Genomic DNA, 19633 nt, shown 5'->3' with positions numbered 1-19633 from the left:
CAATAATAATAAAATGAATTGAGTGCCTGCAGGCAGGTCCTGTGTTTGGCCGCTCTTCACAGGGTCGGGATGGTTGTGATCTTTATTTTGCAGATGGGAAACTGAGGTTTGGAGTGGGCAAGCGACCTCCCGGTGCTGTGCTCCCACAAACCTCTTGAGTGGTCAAGATTGGAGCCCAGGCTTCCTGGGCTCCAATAACTAAGAAGTATGTAGAGGCTGGGAAGGTGGCTCAGTGGTAGCGTGCTTGCCTAGCATGCATGGAGCCCTGGGTTCAATTCCTCAGCACCACATACACAGAAAAAGCCAGAAGTGGTGCCGTGGCCCAAGTGGTAGAGTGCTAGCCTTGAGCAAAAGAAGCTCAGGGACAGCACCCAGGCCCTGAGTTCAAGCCCCAGGACTGGCAAAAGAAAAATGTAGAGCTGGGTGTGTGGCTCAGTAACTCAGTGACAGGACCCTTGCCTAGCAGAGATTCATCCTCGATTCATCCCAGCACATCTTAAAAAAAAAAAAAAAAGCCAGGAAACGATTAGCCAATGGCACTTTGGGGTTTGGGGTTTGGGATGGTCTGAGGGATGGGCACGGCTAGCAGGCGAAGTGCCAGAGCATTATCCCGGACAGTGGGAGCCACGGGAGACCAGGGAGGGAGAGCCCCAGCTAGGGGTGTCAGGTGGTGCAGCGGGGAGGGCGTGTCTGGGGGGGTGGTCCCCGGAAGGCCCAGGAGGTGGAGAAGGGGCCCGAGGGTCCTCACCAGCCCTCCTGCCCGCAGCTGGAGAAGGTGCTGCAGCAAGGGGACATCAGCGAGTGCTGCGAGCCCTACATGGTGATGAAGGAGGTGGACGCCGCCAAGGTGCGCGGGCGGGCGAGGTCTGGCCGCTGGGGGACCCGGGCCGGGCTGGGGAGGGCCCTGGGGCCCTGAGCTGCTGCCCCTCCACCCTGGCCTCCCCACAGAACAAAGAGAAGCTGGAGAAGCTGCGGCTGGCGGCCGAGCAGTTCTGCACCCGCCTGGGCCGCTACCGCATGCCCTTCGCCTGGACGGCCGTGCACCTGGCCAACATCGTGAGCAGCGCCGGCCAATCAGAGCGCGACTCCTCCGACTCGGAGGGCGGTGAGGAGGCGGGCCAGCGGGAGCGGGAGCCAATGGGGGTGAGGGAGGTGTGTCTGACCACGCCCAGGGGTGGGTGTGGTCACGAGGAGGGAGGGGTGGGAATCTGCGGGTGGTGGGCGTGGCCCTCGCGGGAAGGGGCGGGGCCACTGGGAGATGGATGGGAAAGGTGAGGGGTGGGAGCCCGTGTCAGGGTGCTGGGGGGCCGGGGGCGGGCATCAGCATCAATGGAGAGGTAGGTCAGTAGGGGAGAAGCCTAGGACAGCGGAGGTAGGCGTGGCTGGCAAGAGAAGGTTCACTTGGTGGTGGGTGTGGCCCGAGGAGGTGGGCGTGGCCTGTAGGGAGGGCGGCCGGTCCCGCCATCACCGTGGGGGAGCAGTGCGCGCCCTCTGCTGGCCGACGGTGGCGCTACGCGCAAGTCAGTCAGGTCTGTCTGTCCCTCCGTCTGCCTCCCCTGTCCCTCATCTCGTTCCCCGCTGTCACTGTCCCTGTCCCCCCCAGAGCGCCGTCCTGCCTGGACTGAGCGCCGCCGCCGGGCCCCCCAGGACCGAGCTAGCAGCGGGGACGACGCCTGCAGCTTCTCTAGCTTCCGCCCTGCCACACTAACTGTCACCAACTTTTTCAAGCAGGTGTCTGTCCTGCCTGCAGGACGGGAGGGCGGGGGGAGGGGATACGGGGGAGGGGGAAGGCGGCTCCTTCCTCCCCACTCCCCCGGGGCCACGTGGCATGGGGCACTGACAGGCGCTCCGTCCTCACAGGAGGCTGAGCGGCTGAGCGACGAGGATCTGTTCAAATTCCTGGCGGACATGCGGCGCCCCTCGTCCCTGCTGCGGCGCCTGCGGCCTGTGACCGGTGGGTGGGGCCTGTGTGAGGGACAGCTGTCACTCAGTGGCCGGTGGGTGGGGCCTGTGCCGGGACGGCTGTCACTCAGTGGCCGGTGGGTGGGGCCTGTGCGGGGATGGCTGTCACTCAGTGGCCGGTGGGTGGGGCCTGTGTGAGGGATGGTTGTCACTCAGTGTCCGGTGGGTGGGGCCTGTGCAGGAACAGCTGTCACTCAGTGGCCGGTAGGTGGGGCCTGTTTGGGGATGGCTGCCATTCAGTGGCCAGTGGGTGGGGCCTGTGTGAGGGATGGTTGTCAGTGTCCGGTGGGTGGGGCCTGTGCAGGAACAGCTGTCACTCAATGGCTGGTGGGTGGGGCCTGTTTGGGGACGGCTGCTATTCAGTGGCCAGTGGGTGGGGCCTGTGTGAGGGACGGCTGTCACTCAGTGGCCGGTAGGTGGGGCCTGTTTGGGGATGGCTGCCATTCAGTGGCCGGTGGGTGGGGCCTGTGCAGGGACAGCTGTCACTCAGTGGCCGGTGGGTGGGGCCTGTGTGAGGGACGGCTGTCACTCAGTGGCCGGTGGGTGGGGCCTGTTTGGGGATGGCTGCCATTCAGTGGCCGGTGGGTGGGGCCTGTGCGGGGACAGCTGTCACTCAGTGGCCGGTGGGTGGGGCCTGTGCGGGGACAGCTGTCACTCAGTGGCCGGTGGGTGGGGCCTGTGCGGGGACAGCTGTCACTCAGCCAATGGTGCCATGACCTGGATTTCCAGCCTGGGCCCGGAGGGGACGGGGGTCACCAGGGGCCAGCGTGGCAGGAGAGCTGCCCAGATGGGGGTGGGCCGGAGGAGGCCACCCTGTGCCTTTTGTCCCCCAGCCCGGTGCCCCGATTGTGCGTGGGGGCCTGGCTCAGGAGCTCTGGCAGGTACGAACCCACTTCCCTCTCCCCAGCTCAGCTCAAGATCGACATCTCCCCGGCTCCTGAGAACCCCCACTTCTGCCTGTCCCCCGAGTTGCTTCATGTCAAGCCCTATCCGGACCCCAGGGCCCGGCCCACCAAGGAGATCCTGGAGTTCCCAGCCCGGGAGGTCTACGCCCCCCACACCTGCTACAGGTACCAGATTGGGTGGGGGTGCAGTGCTCGGAGGGGACGGGCTCTGAGGGACGCCCCCCATTCTCACAGAGACACACAGACCCCTGAGGGGAGACCGCCAGTGCATGGCTTTAATGTGGGGTGTGTTAGGTACAAAGGGGTTCATGTCTTCCTCCTGCTCTTCCTCTCCTCTGCCCTCAATCCCGCCTGCTGGGGGGGCGGGGGGACTCTGCTCCGTGGCCGGAAGCGGGGCACCCTGGCTGACCCCCAGTGGGCGGGCAGCTCCTCCCTGCGCAGGCGCCCGGAAGCGTCCCTTGAGACGTGACTGGACCTCGCTTCTCTCCAGGCAGGAGGCTCAGGCTGGTAGCGCGGCCGTGTGGAGCCTGGGGAGAAAGAAAGACAGGGGCTCAGTGACCAGGCCAGTGGGGGGAGCGCTCGTTCTAGCTGCCCCGGGGTGCTAACCCCAGTCCCTGGCTGGACTCCCCGCGCGCTCACCTCTCCTGGATCTCCTGAAGCCACTGCTGCTGACTCTCCATCTCCCGCCTCTGTCGCTGCAGGTGACCCGCCAGGGCCCACACCAGGTGGCTCTGCTTCTCTGCATGAGCCTGTGGGGGCGGAGGCACGCCTCAGTGGGGCCATGGGGGGGGCTGCTCCCCTCCAACCCCGTGATCCTGCCCAGGCCCCCCTCCCTTTGTATCTGGGTGATACTGGAACTCAACAACCCTCCCTGGCCTCAGTTTCGCCATCTGCAAAGTGGGCTGTGTATATGCGTGCATGCGTGCGTGGGTGCCTGCATGTGTGTGTGTGTGCATGCGTGCGTGTGTGTTTGTGTGTGTGTGTGTGTGTGCCAGTATTAGAGCTTGAACTCAGGGCCTGGGCGCTGTCCCTGAGCTGCTTTTTGCTCAAGGCTAGCACTTTACCCACTTGAGTCACAGCACCACTTCCAGCTGGATGTGGTGCTGAGGAGTCGAGCCCGGGGCTTCATGCATGCCAGGCAAACGCTCTACCTTCCCAGCCCAGAAGTGAGTTTGAAGAAAACCACTTACCTTAATGGTCTCCAGTTCCTGGCCGGCGCGGCCCAGCCAGGCCCCCCTCAGCTGGACTTCCAACTGCTTCACATTGTCCCTCAGCGCCCGCTGGGCCTCGGCCACCTCCCCCAGCAGCTGAGCCGAGGCCTCTGCACGGAGCTGCAGCACATCCTCTTCTGTCTGCTCGAGAGATAGAGTAGGGCGTTAAGACAGTGACCAGCCTGCTTTCTGGGCTCTCCTGACCTCTTAGACAACCTAGCTGGTCATCTTTGTGCAGGCTCCTATGTACCCCACAAAGCCCCAAGTGTCATGCCCACCTGCATCTCCAACAAGTTGGTGCGAAGCTTCTGTGTGGCATCCCAGCCCTCATGGACCCGAGTGCCCAGGAGCCCCAGCGCCCGGTCAAAGAGGCCCACGCTGCGCCCAGCCTCCAGCAGCCGATCCTCCGTGCTCTTGTACACGCCATTCAGAGCCTGGCCCAGCTGTAAGGCCCCGTGGAAGAGCAGGGTCAGCTCCTCACGCTGGGCCGGCTGGGCGCCCTCCACGGGGGCCGCAGGGACGGGCCGGACCGCCATGACCAGGGCGCACAGCAGGCACAGAGACCGCGCGGGCATAGCTGCTTCCGTCGATTCCGTGGTCTCGGAGCCGCTGCTGGGGATTTTATGGCCCTGGCCGGCGTTGGCCCTGGTCAGTGGTTCACTCGAGTTGTGCAAGCGCCTGGCAGAGGCGGCGGATTGCATCAGGCGCATGTCTGGCCCAACCACACTGGAATCATGACAGAGGCTCATGGCCCAGCTTGGGGGGCTGGGGGGCGCGCACACTGGGTCAAGCCAGGCTCTGGTCTCTATCGCGAGACTTTATCGTACAGTGTCCCCACTGAGGCTCACAGCTGCAAGAGGCCATGGCTGAGCCAATCCCGCCAGGATCGGCTCCAGGCACATGGTGGGGAGGGGAGGGGAGGGGCAGTTCTCAGCCCTCGGCCATCAACCTGCCATGCAGGGGTCCCTGAGCGGCCGGGGAAGCGGGGTACAGGTGGGAGAGTCCATGGGGTGGCCGCCCCGGCCAGACTCCCGGACCCACCCCTTCCCCTGGGAATATTCCGAACCACCACGTCACTTCCCGGCTGCTGATGGGGCTCAGCACCTCGTTTGTCTGACCCGTAAAGTGCAGGTCCTGAGTCCCCCCCCACCTCGCGGCTGCGTGTGGAAAGTAAATGGGTTGGCTGAGTGCGGTCGTGCACGCGTGTAATCCCCGCTCCCTGGGAGGCAGGGATGGGAGGACCGCCGGCACGGACAGCGAGGCCTCATCTCCACCCGTCAGCGGGGTGTGGTGGCTCGTGCCGTCATCTCTGTGGCAGGCACAAGGGGGAAGATGGGGGTCTGAGGACGTCTGGGGGGGTGGGGAGAAAAACAAAAAACCAGACCTTGCTTGCAAAATAACCCAAAAGGGCTAGAGGTATGATTCAAGTGGTAGCGCTCCCTGCCTTGGGAGTGTGAGGCTTTGAGTTCAAACCCCAGTACCACCAAGAAAAAAGAAACCAGTGGCTCACGCCTGTCGTCCCCGCTGCTCAGGAGGCTGAGATCTGAGGATCATGGTTCGAAGCCAGCTCAGGCAGGAGAAGTCGGTGAGACTTTGTAGCTCCCAGTGAACTACCGAAAGACCGGAAGTAGAGCTGTGGCTCAAGGGGTAGAGCTCCCGCCTTGAGTACAAAACCTCAAGGACAGTGCCCAAGCCCTGAATTTAAAAAAGTAAGCAAGTTATTTGACACCGGGCACTCAGAACAGAGCCCAGTGTCTGGGAGGTGTGCCATGAGTGTTTGGTGCAGTTATTTACCACCATTGGTATACGACCAAGGCTGAGCTAGAAGCTGCAGTGTCCTTGTGATACAGGAGACAGAACGCAAACTCCAGCCCCAGCCTTGAAATCTGGCCTGTTTCCCCGGCCTAGAGACAGGCTCTAAGACTTCAGTGTTCCTTGGTGAGTGTGTGTGTGTGTGGGGGGGTCTGGCATGGGGGAGCCCAGCCACATCTCGGAAGCACCCTCAGGGCCCATCTGTTCCCCCCCCTCCCCCGTCTGTGCTTTGAAGGGGGCTGTGGGGTCCCCCATCTCTGCCTCTTCATCTGTGATAGACTCAAGGCTGGTGCTCTACCATTTGAGCCACAGCTCCACTTCCAGGTTTTGGATGGAGATAGAGACTCACAGACTTTCCTGCCCAGACCGGCCTCCAGCCACGATCCTCAGATCTCAGCCTCCTGAGTAGCAGGGATAACAGGCGTGAGCCACCAGCGCCCGGCTTCTACCTGGTGCTTGGGATTGCTCCTCACCATTGCCCCGTGTGCCGTGGCCTGGTGACCCACTGTCCTGTGCTGTCTGGGCCCTGGCTCTCCGGGGTACCCCCCCTCACCACCTTCCCCCTGTCCCCCCAGGAACCTGCTCTACGTGTACCCACACTGCCTCAACTTCAGCAGCCGCCAGGGCTCTGTGCGCAACCTGGCTGTCCGAATCCAGTACATGGCGGGCGAAGACCCCAGCCAAGCCCTGCCGGTCTGTGGACAGGACTTGGGGTGGGAGAGGGGAAGACGGGGGGGGGGGGGGGGGGGGTGATGTCCCGATGGGCCCCTCATGGCATGTTCCCGTCTCTCCAGGTCATCTTTGGCAAGTCCAGCTGCAGCGAGTTCACCCGTGAGGCCTTCACGCCGGTGGTTTACCACAACAAGTATGTGGGTGCGGGACGGGGCATGAGCCGGCCGGGGAGTGCTGTAATCCCAGCACCTGCGCGGTTGAGGCAAGAGGAGTTTGAGTTCCACGTCAGCTTGGGCTCCATAAAAAGAGACCCTGCCTCGGGGCTGGGAAGGTGGCTCAGTGGTAGAGCGCTTGCCTTGCATGCATGAGGCCCTGGGTTCGATTCCTCAGCACCACATAAACAAAAAAGAAAAAATCTGGAAGTGGCGCTGTGGCTCAAGTGGTAGAGCACTAGCCTTGAGCTGAAGAGCTGAGGGACAGTGCCCAGGCCCAGAGTTCAGGCCCCACGACTGGACCCCAAAAAAAAAAAAAAAGAGAAAAAGAGACAAAAAAAGAAAAACCAGCCAGGCACTGGTGGCTCGAGTCTGTCATCCTAGCTACTCTGGAGGCTGAGCTTTGAGGACCTGAGTTCAGAGCCAGCCCAGGCAGGAAAGTCTATGAGACTCATTTTCAATGATTCACCAAAATCTACCACTTGAGCTGTGGCTCAAGTGGTAGAGCATTAGCCTTGAGCACAAAAGCTCAGCGATAGCACCCAGGCCCTGAGTTCAAACCCCAGGACCAGCACTAAAAACAACAACAAAACTGGGGGCCCACACGGGGTCCCTGGTGGCTATTGGAAGATACATATGCATGCCCAAGTTGGGAAATGGACAGAAAAGGGGTGGGTGATCCCCCTCCTCGAGCTGACCCTCCCCCGGCCCTGTCACTCCAGGTCCCCCGAATTCTACGAGGAGTTCAAGCTCCAACTTCCGGCGTGCGTGACCGAGAACCACCACCTGCTCTTCACCTTCTTCCACATCAGCTGCCAGCCCCGGCCCGGCACAGCGCTCGAGACGCCCGTGGGCTTCACCGTGAGTCCGGTCACCCGGCTCAGCCCCACCTGGTCCCCCCCTCTGGGCCAGACCCCCCCCCCTGACCCCCCCCTTCTCCCCAGTGGATTCCCCTGCTGCAGCATGGACGCCTGAGGAGCGGCCCCTTCTGCCTCCCCGTGTCCGTGGACCAGCCGCCACCCAGCTACTCCGTGCTGACCCCCGACGTAGGTGTCTGACCCCCCCATATACACACGCCCCAGCACGCCCAGCTTCTGCTAACGCAGAGCCCTGCCTCTCCTTCCCCCAGGAATATTTGTTGTTTTTTTTCTTTTGGTTTGGTTGGTCGTGGGCTTGAACTCTGGGCCTGGGCGCTGTCCCTCAGCTCCTCAGCTCAAGGCGAGCGCTCTACCCCTTGAGCCACAGTGCCACTTCCGGTTTTCTGGTGGTTCATGGGAGATCAGAGTCTCACGGACATTCCTTGCCCGGGCTGGCTTTGAACCTTGATCCTCAGATCTCAGCCTCCCGAGTAGCTAGGATGACAGGCGGGAGCCACCAGTGCCCAGCTCCCCCAGGAACATTTCTGGAGCCCCTGGGTGCCTCACCGCCACCCCTCTTCCAGCTTTTTGGGGAGTCCTGGGGGGAGGTCCGGAGTCCCTATCCCTGTTCCCCCTCCTGGCAGCATTGCTGGCCCTCGCTTCCTTTAGAGTTGGAGTTCATGGGGGGACAAGTTTCACCCACTTCTCCAGTGTCCTGAGGATTACGTGACTTGCATCTTGCCCAAGGGACGTCCCCTCTCCCCATCCCAGTAGAACTAGGGCAGGGTCAGGGGTCAGGGGTGCCCCCCCTCGGGCTGGGCAAGTGGGCAGGTCACCGCCCGGTGGCCTGACAGGTGTGTGGGGGGGGCGGCCTGGTGCCCATCGGGTGTCCCCCCTCCCGCAGGTGGCCCTGCCGGGCATGCGTTGGGTGGACGGCCACAAGGGCGTGTTCAGTGTGGAGCTCACAGCTGCATCCTCCGTGCACCCCCAGGTAAGGGGAGCCCCGAAACCCTCCCCCTCCTCCCCCCCCCCCCCCAGCAGCTCGCTCCTGATTGCTCTGGGGTTGGGCAATGGCTGTTGGGAGCCAAGGGAGGGCTGGGCCTGTGGACGTGACTTTGGTCAGCGGGGCGGGGGAGGGGCTGTGGTAACCCTGAACCTCTGCTCCCCTTGTGTCCCTCCCTCTACCCCCCCCAGGACCCCCACCTGGATAAGTTCTTCACGCTGGTGCACGTCCTGGAGGAGGGGGCTTTCCCCTTCCGGCTCAAGGACTCGGTGCTGAGCGAGGGGACGGTGGAGCAGGAGCTGCGGGCCGGCCTGGCCTCGCTGCGCCTGGCCAGCCCCGAGCCCCTGGTGGCCTTCTCCCACCGGGTCCTGGACAAGCTCGTCCACCTAGTCGTGCGGCCCCCCGTCATTGGAGGCCAGATGGGTGAGCCACAGCGAGCGAGCAGGGACACGGGCCTCAGTTTCCCCTTCGGGTCCATAGCCCCTGGACAAGTTCTGGATGCCCATGGGGGTCCTCGGGGGCCCCCCCTCCCCATGGGTGTTGCTGTGGGAGACCAGGGGGGAGGGGAGAGGCCTTGGGCCCTGGAACTTGGCCTCTGCTCTGCCCGACAGTGAACCTAGGCCGGGGAGCCTTTGAAGCCATGGCCCACGTGGTCAGCCTGGTGCACCGGAGCCTGGAGGCAGGCCAGGACGGCCGCGCTCACTGCCCGCTGCTGGCGGCCTACGTCCACTACGCCTTTCGCCTCCCTGGCACTGAGTCCAGTCTCCCTGGTGGTAAGTGCTGGTGGAGAACCAGAATCAAGACAAGAGCCCATCCGGGAAAGGGGAATAGCATGTGCTTGCCTCGCATGCATGAGGCCCTGGGTTTGATTCCTCAGCACCACATAAGCAGAAAAAGCCAGAAGGGGTGCTATAACTCAAGTGATAGAATGCTAGCCTGAGCCGAAGAGCAGAGAGACAGCGCCCAGGCCCAGAGTTCAGGCACCGAGATGGACACACACACACAAAAAAAAAAGAAAAAAAAAAGAAATTACTTTAAAAGAAAAAAGAAAAAAGTTGCACACTAGTGGCTCACATCTATCATCCTAGCTGCTCAGGAGGCTGAGATCCGAGGATAAATGTTTGAAGCCAGCCTAGGCAGAAAAGCTCCTAAAACTCTTATCTCCAGTTAACTACCCAAAAAAGCAGGGACTGGAGCTGTGGCTCAAGTGGTAGAGCACCAACCATGAACAAAACAAACAAACAAAAAAACTAGCCGGGCACCAGTGGCTCACACCTTTCATCCTAGCTACTCAGGAGCCTGAGAGCTGAGAATTGAGGTTCAAAACCAGCCCGGGCAGGAAAACCCGTGAGAGTCTTACCTCTAATAAACTGCTGAGAAAACGAAGTGGCGCTGTGGCTCAAGTGGTAGAGTGCTGGCCTTGAGCTGAAGAGCTGAGGGACAGCGCCCAGGCCCCGAGTTCAAGCCCCATATCCGACAAAAGAAAAAGAGTTGAGTTGTTTTCTTGTTGCCCATTTGTTACATAATTAATATCACCCGCTCAATGGTGGGTGCACACTTTTTCTCAGATGGCTTTTGTGTCTGCCTATCTCTGCTCTAAAGCAGTAACTCCTTTTCAAGAGAAAAGGGAAAATGAGAGGAGGAAAAATAACTCCTCCACAGGATGGGCACCAGTGGCTCCTACCTCTAATCCCAGTGACTCAGGAAGCTTTTTATTTTTTGGAGGTTGTGGGGCTTGAACTGGGCCTGGGCGCTGTCCCTGAGCTCTTCAGCTCCAGGCTAGCGCTCTACCACTTGAGCCACAGCACCATTTCCGGTTTTCTGGTGATTTATTGGAGATAGGAGTCTCATGGACTTTCCTGCCCGGGCTGGCTTTGAACCGTGATCCTCAGATCTCAGCCTCCTGAGTAGCCAGGATGACAGGCATGAGCTACCGGCACCCAGCTGAGGCTGAGCTTTTGAGGATCACGGTTCAAAGCCAGCCTGGACAGAAAAGACCATGTGACTCTTTATGTCCAGGAAACCACCAAAAAGCTGGAAGTGGGGCTGCGGCCCAAGTGGTAGAGCGCTCACCTGAAGTGAAAAAGCTAAGCGAGCGGGCAAGGCCCTGAGTTCAAGTCCTAGGACCCAAGAAAGAAAGAAAAAAAACCAACAACACACTTCTCCGATAGTTGCCAACTGGGAAGGGTTTGGGGGTGACTGGGCAGGTGGGGGAGGGCTGACTCTGTCCCCTCCCCGCCTCCCGGTCCTCAGGGGCCCCTCCGGTGACGGTGCAGGCTGCCACCCTGGCCCACGGCTCCAGCCGTCCCACCAGCCTCTACCTGGCTCGATCTAAAAGCATCAGCAGCAGCAATCCCGATCTGGCCGTGGCCCCCGGCTCCGTGGACGACGAGGTCTCTCGGATCCTGGCCAACAAGGTAGGGGGAGGGCATCCCAAACCTCCAGTCGTGGCCGTGGCTTCCGGATGGGTGGGTGATGGTGGGTGGGAGACAGCACGCTCCCCCTCCCCCCAGAGGAAGGCTGGGTACCCGGCAGGAGTGTGTGGCCCGGTCCCCGTGGCTCAGCCTGCCATCCCAGCTCCTCAGGAGGCTGAGATCTGAGGATTATGGTTTGAAGCCAGCCCGGGCAGGAAAGTCTGCGAGACTTCTTCTCTCCCACGGGCCAGCAAAAAGCCAGAAGTGGCACTGTGGCTCACGGGGTCGAGTACCAGCCTTGAGCACAAAAGTTCCAGGGCAGCACCCAGGCCCTGAGTTCAAGTTCTGAGCCACACACACACACAGATGCACGAATGCACGCACGCACGCATGCACACAGACAATACAAACAGAAGTGTGGCCAGCTGTTCAGCGCCTGTGTACGTGCATGCCCGGACTCGCACACCAGTCATGGCCGTGGCCCCCACGCTCCCCCGGGCGCGGGCACTGGTGGCCACTGCCGGCCGGTGTGCCCGCGGCACCCCCCCCTCGGGGGCGGCCCCCGCCTCTCTGACCTGTGCATCTCCAGGGCGTCGACCGCTCCCACTCGTGGGTGAATTCCGCTTACGCTCCAGGCGGCAGCAAGGCTGTGCTGCGGCGGGCGCCCCCTTTCTGCGGGGCTGAGCCCAGACAGGTGCCCTTCCCCCCCCGCACCGGCACGCCCCCCCTCCCCCCGTGACACTGCCACGCATGCGCACCTCCACCTCCCACTAACCCGGGGTGGCTGCCCGCGTCAGGCGGCCGGCCTCCTTCCTGTCTTTGAGGCTGTAGAGTCTGTGTGGCAGACGTCCTTGGCATCATCAGAGGTGACTTTGGTGTCACCTAGGTGCCAGCCTGGGCTGGGCGTGGCTCAGTGGTCCCACGCATGCCTAGCGTGTGTGAAGGCCCTGGGGTCCACCCACCCCCCAACACTGCCAAAAACAAAGGCAAAAGGAAACACAGGCCACAGCCTGCGCAGAGACAGAAAGCACCAGGGTGACATGCAGGTGCATGCAAATGCATGCAAATGAGATGCAAATCCCATCACCTATAACTCTCTTGCCCTGCATGGCTTATTTCCCTCTCTCCCACCCAACTCTCTGCCTTGGCATAAGCAACCTGCATGGCGGCAGCGCTCAGTGGTTGCCTGGATCCTCTGCCCCTCTAGAGATCAAGGACTCCTCCCTCCCTCCCCGCCCTTGCCCTGGTGTGGCCCGGAGCTTTGCCTCCAGTTAGACCTGAGTTCAAATACCACTCTGCTACCGCCACAGGTTGTGTTCCCTCTCTGAGCCTCTTTTTTCCTATTTATTCACTGAAGCTATAGCAACATGGTGTGGTATGGTAGCTCATGCCTGTAATCTCAGCCCACGGGAGACTGAGGCAGGAGGATCACAGGTTTCAGGCCAGTCTGTGCTACAGAGTGAGACACTGTCTAAAAGAGAAAAACAAAAGACCACCAAACCAGCCAAAAAAGGAAATGGAACAAAAGAGAGCTGAGTTTCCATTGTCTCCTGCCTGGAACCCTAGCCACTCAGGAGGCTGATGGCCAAAGGATGATCATTCGAGGCCAGTCCAGACAGAAAAGTCTGAGAGAACATCTCCAGTTGGCTGGAGGCATGGCTCAAGTGGTAGAGCACTAGCCATGAGTGAGAAAAACACATGACAGTGCGAAGTCCTGAGTTCAAGCACAAAAAGAAAAGAGACAGAACAAGGCGCCCACGTCTACCTTTAGGAACGTGATGTTTTTTTTGGGAGCTGAAGAGGGCGATGGAGCCAGACAGAGTAAAAGGATGGAGGTTCCAGGGTCAGAGAGAAAGGTGCAGATGGGAGGCCTGCAGCTGGCCCTCGGGCCGGTTAGTAACACGAATAGGGATGGTACTAGCCAGGCACTGGTGGCTCACGCCTGTAATCCCAGCTACTCAGGAGGCTGAGATGTGAGATCTCAGCGCTGAGATTGTGGTTCAAAGCCAGCCTGGGGCAGGAAAGGTCCAGGAGACTCTAATCTCCAATTAACCACTCAAAAACCACGCTAGCCTTGAGCAAAAGAGCTCAGGGACAGCGCCTAGGCCCTCAGTTCCAGTCCCACAACCACACACAAAAAAGGGATGGTCCTCTCCCCAGGTTAACGTGGATCCTGAAGTCTTGGTCATGGACCCTGCCTAGCAACAGCTCTACTTGAGTCACACACACTGAACCCATTTCTTCAGTTAGCTTTCAGTGAAGGTCCTGTGTTTCTGCCCGAGGCTACCTAGGACCATGATCCTCCTGCCCTAGACTACTCATAGCCAGGATGACAGGTGTGCACTACGACACCCCACCTCCATGGTTAAGATGGGGTCTGGATAACATTTTGCTCTAAGGCTGTCCTCAAACCCACATCCTTCCTTTCTCCACATCCCCAATAGCTGGGATTGTAGACAGGAGGCACTATGCCTGGCTTTATCTTGTTTTCAGAATTTCTGCTCAGGCTGGTGTCAAACTCAATAACCTTCCATTTCTATCTCCTGAGTAGCTGGGATTATAGGTGGAACCCGCTACACCTGGCCCTAAGTCATCCATATTGAACCACCTCACCTCCTATTGCCCCCCCCCCCCCCCCCCCCCCGCCCGGCTGGACCCATTTCACAGATGGGAATGCTGAGGCCCTGGCAAGGCTGGAGCAGGCCGGGGCCTGGAACCGGCTCTCATCCCATCATGTCCTCTGTCCATGCCCGTCTCCCGCTCCACCTTCTCTCTGGCCCACCCCAGCTCACCTCTTCTGACTGCTCATGACTTTGGCCCTCTGTGGATTCTTTCACACGCTCGCTCGCCAGACTTGGCTCCATCCTGCCCCTTCAGCTTCTAGGGGGACATGGCCGCCTGTCCTGCTCACCTCTTTGTAACCTCCTCACCATGCTTCTCTGTCTGTCCTTTCTTATTTCTTATTTGTGTTTTCGTTTTCTTGTCAGTCATGGGGCTTGAACTCTGGGCCTGGGCGCTGTCCCTCAGCTCTTCAGCTCAAGGCGAGTGCTCTACCACTTGAGCCACAGCACCATTTCCGGTTTTCTGGTGGTTCATGGGAGATAACAGTCTCACGGACTTTCCTAACCTGGGCTCGCTTTGAACCTGGATCCTCAGATCTCAGCCTTCTGGGTGGTAGGATGACAGGCGTGGGCCACTGACCCTGCCTTCAACCCTTAGAGGGATTTTTTTGGGCATTGGTCTTAGTATGCAGCTGAGAGGCTAGGGTGCTGGGATGGGAGCTTCCACTGCTACCCCTGGCTTTGTGAGGAAGGCTCCCGCCTGTCATCCCAGCTACTAAGGAGGCTGAGATCTGAGGACAGTGGTTCAAAGCCAGCCTGGGCAGGAAAGTCCGTGAGACTCTGATCTCCAATGACCCACCAGGAAACTAGACGCGGGGCAAGCCAGGCCGGCCTCGGCGTCTCTCTGCCTGTTCTGAGTCATGTCCTCCATCCAGGCCGGCCTGCGGCCTCCCCCGCCGGGCCTCCGCCCCCCTCCCACGCTGTCCCGGCATTCCATGCTCTCCATCCCATCCCATCCCAGGCCTCGGGCCTCCGCCCCCCTCCCACGCTGTCCCGGCATTCCATGCTCTCCATCCCATCCCAGGCCTCGGGCCTCCGCCCCCCTCCCACGCTGTCCCGGCATTCCATGCTCTCCATCCCATCCCAGGCCTCGGACCGCAGCTCTAGCCGAGCCTCCTCTTACCTCGAGGCCTCCTCCGCCCCGCCAGCCTCCCGGCCGAGACCCACTGTGCACAAGGTAGTGGATGGGAGGGTGGGCGACCCCATCCCCCCTCCCAGGAAGGGGGTCTGGAGCGCAGCCCGCCCCGGCCCTCGGGGCCACGTGACCAGGACTGGACGCGCCGTCACGTGACACCTTGCCCTCCGCCCTCCCGCATGGCATCCTGCTGCTCCGCCCCCCAGCCCTTCAGCTGCACCATCCGTCACCCCCAAATCCTGCCCTCCGGCGGTGGGGGTGGGGTGGGGTGCCCCCCCCCCCCGGCTGTGACCTCTGTGACCTCTGGCCCCGCCCCCGCAGCTGCTTCACGAGGAGCTGGCCCTGCAGTGGGTGGTGAGCGGCAGCGCCGTGCGCGAGGCCGTCCTGCAGCACGCCTGGTTCTTCTTCCAGCTCATGGTGAGAAGCCCCGGGGACCCCCGCCCCCCGCGACCGCCCCTGACGCCCCCCGAGAAACGATCTGGAGGCCAACAGGACGGGGCCGTGGCCTCCACACACACAGGAACCCAGCCTTCCAGCCCCGCCCCCAGCAGCCGAGGCCCCGCCCACACGAAACCCTCCCACCCAATCACTGCTGAGATCCGTGAAGCCCTGCCCCTGGCTTGCTCACGTCCCGCCTATCTGTCACTAGCCACGCCCATAGTTCGCAGGCCCTCTGAGCGCTCCATGGCGGAAGCCCCGCCCCTTCCCACAGCCACACCCCCAGCCTCTCGAGGCCACGCCTCCAGCCTGTTTGCTCGGTTCCTCAGGTGAAGAGCATGGCGCTACACCTGCTTCTGGGCCAGCGGCTGGACACACCTCGAAAGCTGCGCTTCCCTGCCCGCTTCCTCGACGACATCGTGGCCCTCGTGGGCTCCGTGGGCCTGGAGATCATCACCCGCGTCCACAAGGTGAGGACTGCAGGATCTCAGTAAGGGAAGTCAGGGAGCCAGCCAGCTGGTGTCTCCAGTCCCACCCAATATCCTCTTATTTATTCCTGAGCACCCCCACACTGCGTGCAGAAACACAGCAGGCAGACCAGGAACAGCACTCACGTAGGGCTGAGTTTTAGGGGAGACTTAGAAGGGGAGAGACCCATCTGGGGAAAGGCGCCGCAGCAGGTACAAAAGCCCTGTGGCAAGATAGTGTCTGGGCTGTTAGAATAGAGCATGGTTAGAATGAAGTCTGCGAGGGGAGAAGAGTTGGGGCAATAAGGAACATTACAGGGCAGACCCATTAGCCCTCAGCACAATTCTAGTATTCAGTGCATAATAAATGCAGGTTGCTCTTCTGAGACCCTGATGATTCTCCAGGACCAGATCACGGATTCCTGTCTCTACAAGTGGTTAAGCACGCAACAGTAATGCTAATAGCAATTGTGTGGAGCATTTATTGAGCATTTACTGTCTATCTAGGTACTTTTTAATTAATTAATTTATTTATTTTGGTTGTAGGGCTTGAACTCGGGGCCTGGGTGCTGTCCCTGTGCTCTTTTTGCTCAAGGTTAGAGCTCTACCACTTTGAGCCACCGTGCCACTTTCAGTTTTCTGGTAGTTAGTTGGAGATAAAAGTCTCATAGATTTTCCTGTCATAGTAGGCTTTGAACCTCGATCCTCAGCTCTCTCATCCTCCTGAGTAGCTAGGATGACAGGCGTGAACCACCAGTGCCGGACTTTATCTAGATAAACCCTACTAATAAGTTCTCCCAGGCATCCGTGTACTTAGTATTTTACCGATGGGGAAACTGAGGTAAGGGTAATGCAGAGCCACAGACCAGGAAAGGCATAGAATCCTCACATCCAGCATTGATTGGGAAAGAAGGGTTTATGGAGACCAGAGATCATGTTCCCACTCAGACAGGGGGTGGCAGCCATTCATAGCCGGACGACCAGGTCCCTGTGGAATTGTGTCTCTTGAGACCAGATTGTCCCTCCCACCCTCCTTTTTTTTTTATTCCTAAGAGAAATGGAACTTCAGGATTTGGTGGGAACATGCCAGGTTTTGAAATGTCATCTGACTCAAGCCAGCCCTTGCATAATGCCACGGACCTCTGGGCTGATCTCAAAGGTCTCGACCTTGTCTTCCTGGAGCTTTCCCAAACACCAACTTTCCCAAAGGAATCTGGCTTCCCGGACTGTGAGAAAACCAAGCTCACAACGCGGCTGCAGGACAGAACAATACTCCTAAAAAGCTGGCTTCTTTGTTTTCTCTGTGTGTGCTGGACTTGAGGCTTGAACTCACAGCCTGGGCACTGTCCCAAAGCATTATTATTATTATTATTATTGATGGTTCATTGAAGATAGGAGTCTCACAGACTTTTCTACCTGGGCTTAACTTCAAACCTCAATCCTCAGATCTCAGTCTCCTGAGTAGCTAGGAGTAATTGGCATGAGCCACTGGTACCTGGCTAAAGCTGGGTTCTTAAGTTCCACTAGTGACATTTAACAACTCTTATCAGGCTCCCTGCTCAAGGCAATTGCTGGATTCCCTCCCCCCCACACACCTCATAGACTCATATTTCAGGCCCATTTTGTTTATTCTTCCTTTGGGATTACAAGGAATTATGGGTCACTGACACATTATAACTTGTAAGTATAATAAGAGGGCAGGCAGCCAGCCCTCAGAGATATACAGCCCTCACCTTCCAGAAACATCCTGCCCCAGGGCCATTGCACAGACTGCAACAGTGGCTCTCAGTGCCTTTTTCTCCTTGGCTTTTTCTCATCTGTCAGGAGTCTTTGAAAATAGCACTTTGTGCTTGTAGTATTTTCTAGAATTATAATTATTATTATTTCAAGCCCCATCGTGGGGCTTGAACTCTGGGTCTGGGTACTGTCCTTCAGCCCTTCAGCTCAAGGCGAGTGCTCTACCACTTGAGCCACTGCGCCACTTCTGGTTTTCTGGTAGTTTCTTGGAGATAAGAGTCTCACTGATTTTCCTGCCCCAGCTGGCTTTGAACCTTGATCCTCAGATCTCAGCCTCCTGAGTAGCTAGGAGGAAAGGGGTGAACCAGGGGCGCCCGGCCTATGTAGAATTCTTGTTAACTGTCTGAGCCCCACACCCCCACTGTGGGTCAAGCAGGCATCAGAGACTGTCTCCATCTTGTCCATGGGCCCTGATACAAGTAGATACTTGTAAAATGATTGCTGAGGGGTTATCAGGACAGAGATTAATTTGCACGAATGTAATCACAAGTGCTTCAGACAGAACCAAACGTTTATTTCTGAGTATAAGTAGTCTTTTGGGGGTGGTGGTGGTGGTGCTGTAAGATGTGGTCCTGAAGACTCACCATGGTGAGGGGTTGCATGCAACCCAAAGCAGAAGACCTGCACCTCCCACGTAAGTGGTCCCCCCAACTCCTGTCCACATCTCACTGGCCAGAATGGGGTCTCAAGGCTGGCCTCAGCTGCAAAGGGATTCTGGGAAATGTAGTACTGCAAGGGATGCTGGGAAGTGTATTCTGGCCCACGGTGAGCTTTGTACAGAGACAGACCAAGACCTTGGGGTCTCAGGAGCTCCAATCTGCCCACGATTGTGTTTTTCAAAATGTGGACGACAGTGGGAAGAAAGGAGCACCCGGAATGAAGCGTGAGGGAGGGAGGGAAGCCAGGGTGGATGAGGGCCAGGAAGTTCCCTGGGCTGCCCACAGGTTCCCCGCCCCCCCCAATGGAGGTGTCAAGAAGGACAGGGCCCCCAGGGCAGCTGGTGGAGTTTGCCGTGGCCCTTGGTGAGAGCCAGGCCTGGATCCCTTCCTCTGTCCCCAGGACGCGGAGCTGGCCGAGCGCCTCAACGCCAGCCTGGCCTTCTTCCTCAGCGACCTCCTGTCCCTTGCCGACCGCACCTTTGTCTTCAGCCTGGTCCGGAATCACTATAAGCAGGTGGGTGGGCGTGGCCAACGACGTCAGGGGTGGCGTGAGGGGCTGCAGGCATTGTGTGGGCGTGGCCAACAGCTTGGGGGGAAGCCTGGGCTGGAGACTGCGTGGGCGTGGCTAGCAAGGTGATGATGGTGTGGGAGGGGCTGGAGACTGCGTGGGCGTGGCTAGCAAGGTGATGATGGTGTGGGAGGGGCTGGAGACGCGGTGGGCGTGGCTAGCAATGTGATAACGGCGTGGGAGGGGCCTGAAGACGCCGGGTGGGCGTGGTTAGTGACTTCAAGAGGGTGACTTGGGAAGCGAGGGATGATGGGGGGGCGTGGCAGGCGATGGAGGCGCGGTGGGGCCTGACCGGTGATTGGGGCCTGTTGCCTGGTGTGGGACATGAAGTGGGCGTGGCGATGACCGAACCGGGTATTTGGAGCCAGGGCAAAGCAGCGCAGCCTCACACCGATTACTGATCACCTTGTCTTACAGGTGACCACCCGGCTGCAGTCAGCCCCCAACCCAGCAGCGCTGCTGACCCTGCGCATGGACTTCACCCGCATCCTGTGCAGCCACGAGCACTATGTGACCCTCAACCTCCCTTGCTGCCCGCTGTCACCCCCGGCCTCCCCCTCGCCTTCCGTCTCCTCCACCACCTCCCAGGTGGGCTGGCCTCCACTTGGGCCTCCTCTTCTGGACCTCAGACCTCTCACCTTCCACCCACCCCCTCTCTGGTGGTTCCTTCACTGAAGTCCGTTTCATGGTGCGCCCTTGCCCAGGTGGACTGACCCTTTACCTCTGAACTTTCACTCCTGGCAGTTCTTAGCGGGTTCCTGGGAGGAACAACTTTGAATGTCTGATTCAGGAATAGAATTGAGGCTGGTAGTCCAGCTGCTGGCTCAGTCTTAGGACTTTTGACCCCGTGCCCTGTCACCTCACAGATGGGTTAACCCCAACTTCTCACCTTTAATCCTT

At 59.6% G+C, this 19633-nt stretch overlaps 2 protein-coding genes across 4 annotated transcripts in view; one reads left to right on the top strand and one right to left on the bottom strand.

Annotated features, from left to right (window-relative positions):
- The window catches only part of Dock6 (dedicator of cytokinesis 6), a 51736-nt gene that overhangs the window by 13222 nt on the left and 18881 nt on the right, over positions 1-19633 (top strand). For 2 of the 3 annotated variants that reach the window (XM_042693739.1, XM_042693740.1), the window contains exons 10-27: positions 767-847; positions 949-1105; positions 1604-1731; positions 1861-1954; positions 2870-3032; positions 6466-6583; positions 6685-6755; positions 7497-7635; positions 7719-7820; positions 8536-8622; positions 8826-9057; positions 9246-9407; positions 10888-11051; positions 11638-11742; positions 15126-15221; positions 15572-15712; positions 18566-18679; positions 19151-19321. In XM_042693739.1, coding sequence (XP_042549673.1) covers positions 767-847; positions 949-1105; positions 1604-1731; positions 1861-1954; positions 2870-3032; positions 6466-6583; positions 6685-6755; positions 7497-7635; positions 7719-7820; positions 8536-8622; positions 8826-9057; positions 9246-9407; positions 10888-11051; positions 11638-11742; positions 15126-15221; positions 15572-15712; positions 18566-18679; positions 19151-19321 — 2325 coding nt within the window. Of the gene's footprint in view, positions 1-766; positions 848-948; positions 1106-1603; positions 1732-1860; positions 1955-2869; positions 3033-6465; positions 6584-6684; positions 6756-7496; positions 7636-7718; positions 7821-8535; positions 8623-8825; positions 9058-9245; positions 9408-10887; positions 11052-11637; positions 11743-14756; positions 14847-15125; positions 15222-15571; positions 15713-18565; positions 18680-19150; positions 19322-19633 lie in introns of all 3 variants that reach the window. The other variant, XM_042693741.1, reaches the window with a different exon arrangement.
- Positions 3290-4653, bottom strand: Angptl8 (angiopoietin like 8). Its single transcript, XM_042693742.1, has 4 exons — positions 4357-4653; positions 4058-4219; positions 3507-3616; positions 3290-3394 (listed from the first exon to the last, which is right to left on the bottom strand). Exons 1-4 carry the CDS (start codon positions 4651-4653, stop codon positions 3367-3369), a joined length of 597 nt encoding a protein of 198 aa, XP_042549676.1. The 3' UTR covers positions 3290-3366.

This window comes from Dipodomys spectabilis, unplaced genomic scaffold (assembly GCF_019054845.1).
Source record: "Dipodomys spectabilis isolate Male_0828 unplaced genomic scaffold, ASM1905484v1 ptg000173l, whole genome shotgun sequence".
Classification (NCBI taxonomy): Eukaryota; Metazoa; Chordata; class Mammalia; order Rodentia; family Heteromyidae; genus Dipodomys; species Dipodomys spectabilis.
This window is presented reverse-complemented; position numbering and strand designations above follow the sequence as displayed.

Coding starts and splice junctions, on each gene's coding strand:
- Angptl8 (XM_042693742.1), bottom strand. CDS start 4,653: ATGCCCGCGCGGTCTCTGTGCCTGCTGTGCGCCCTGGTCATGGCGGTC. Junction 4,220..4,356: donor CCAACTTGTTGGAGATGCAG/GTGGGCATGACA, acceptor TCTCTCGAGCAG/ACAGAAGAGGATGTGCTGCA. Junction 3,617..4,057: donor AGGAACTGGAGACCATTAAG/GTAAGTGGTTTT, acceptor CCGCCCCCACAG/GCTCATGCAGAGAAGCAGAG.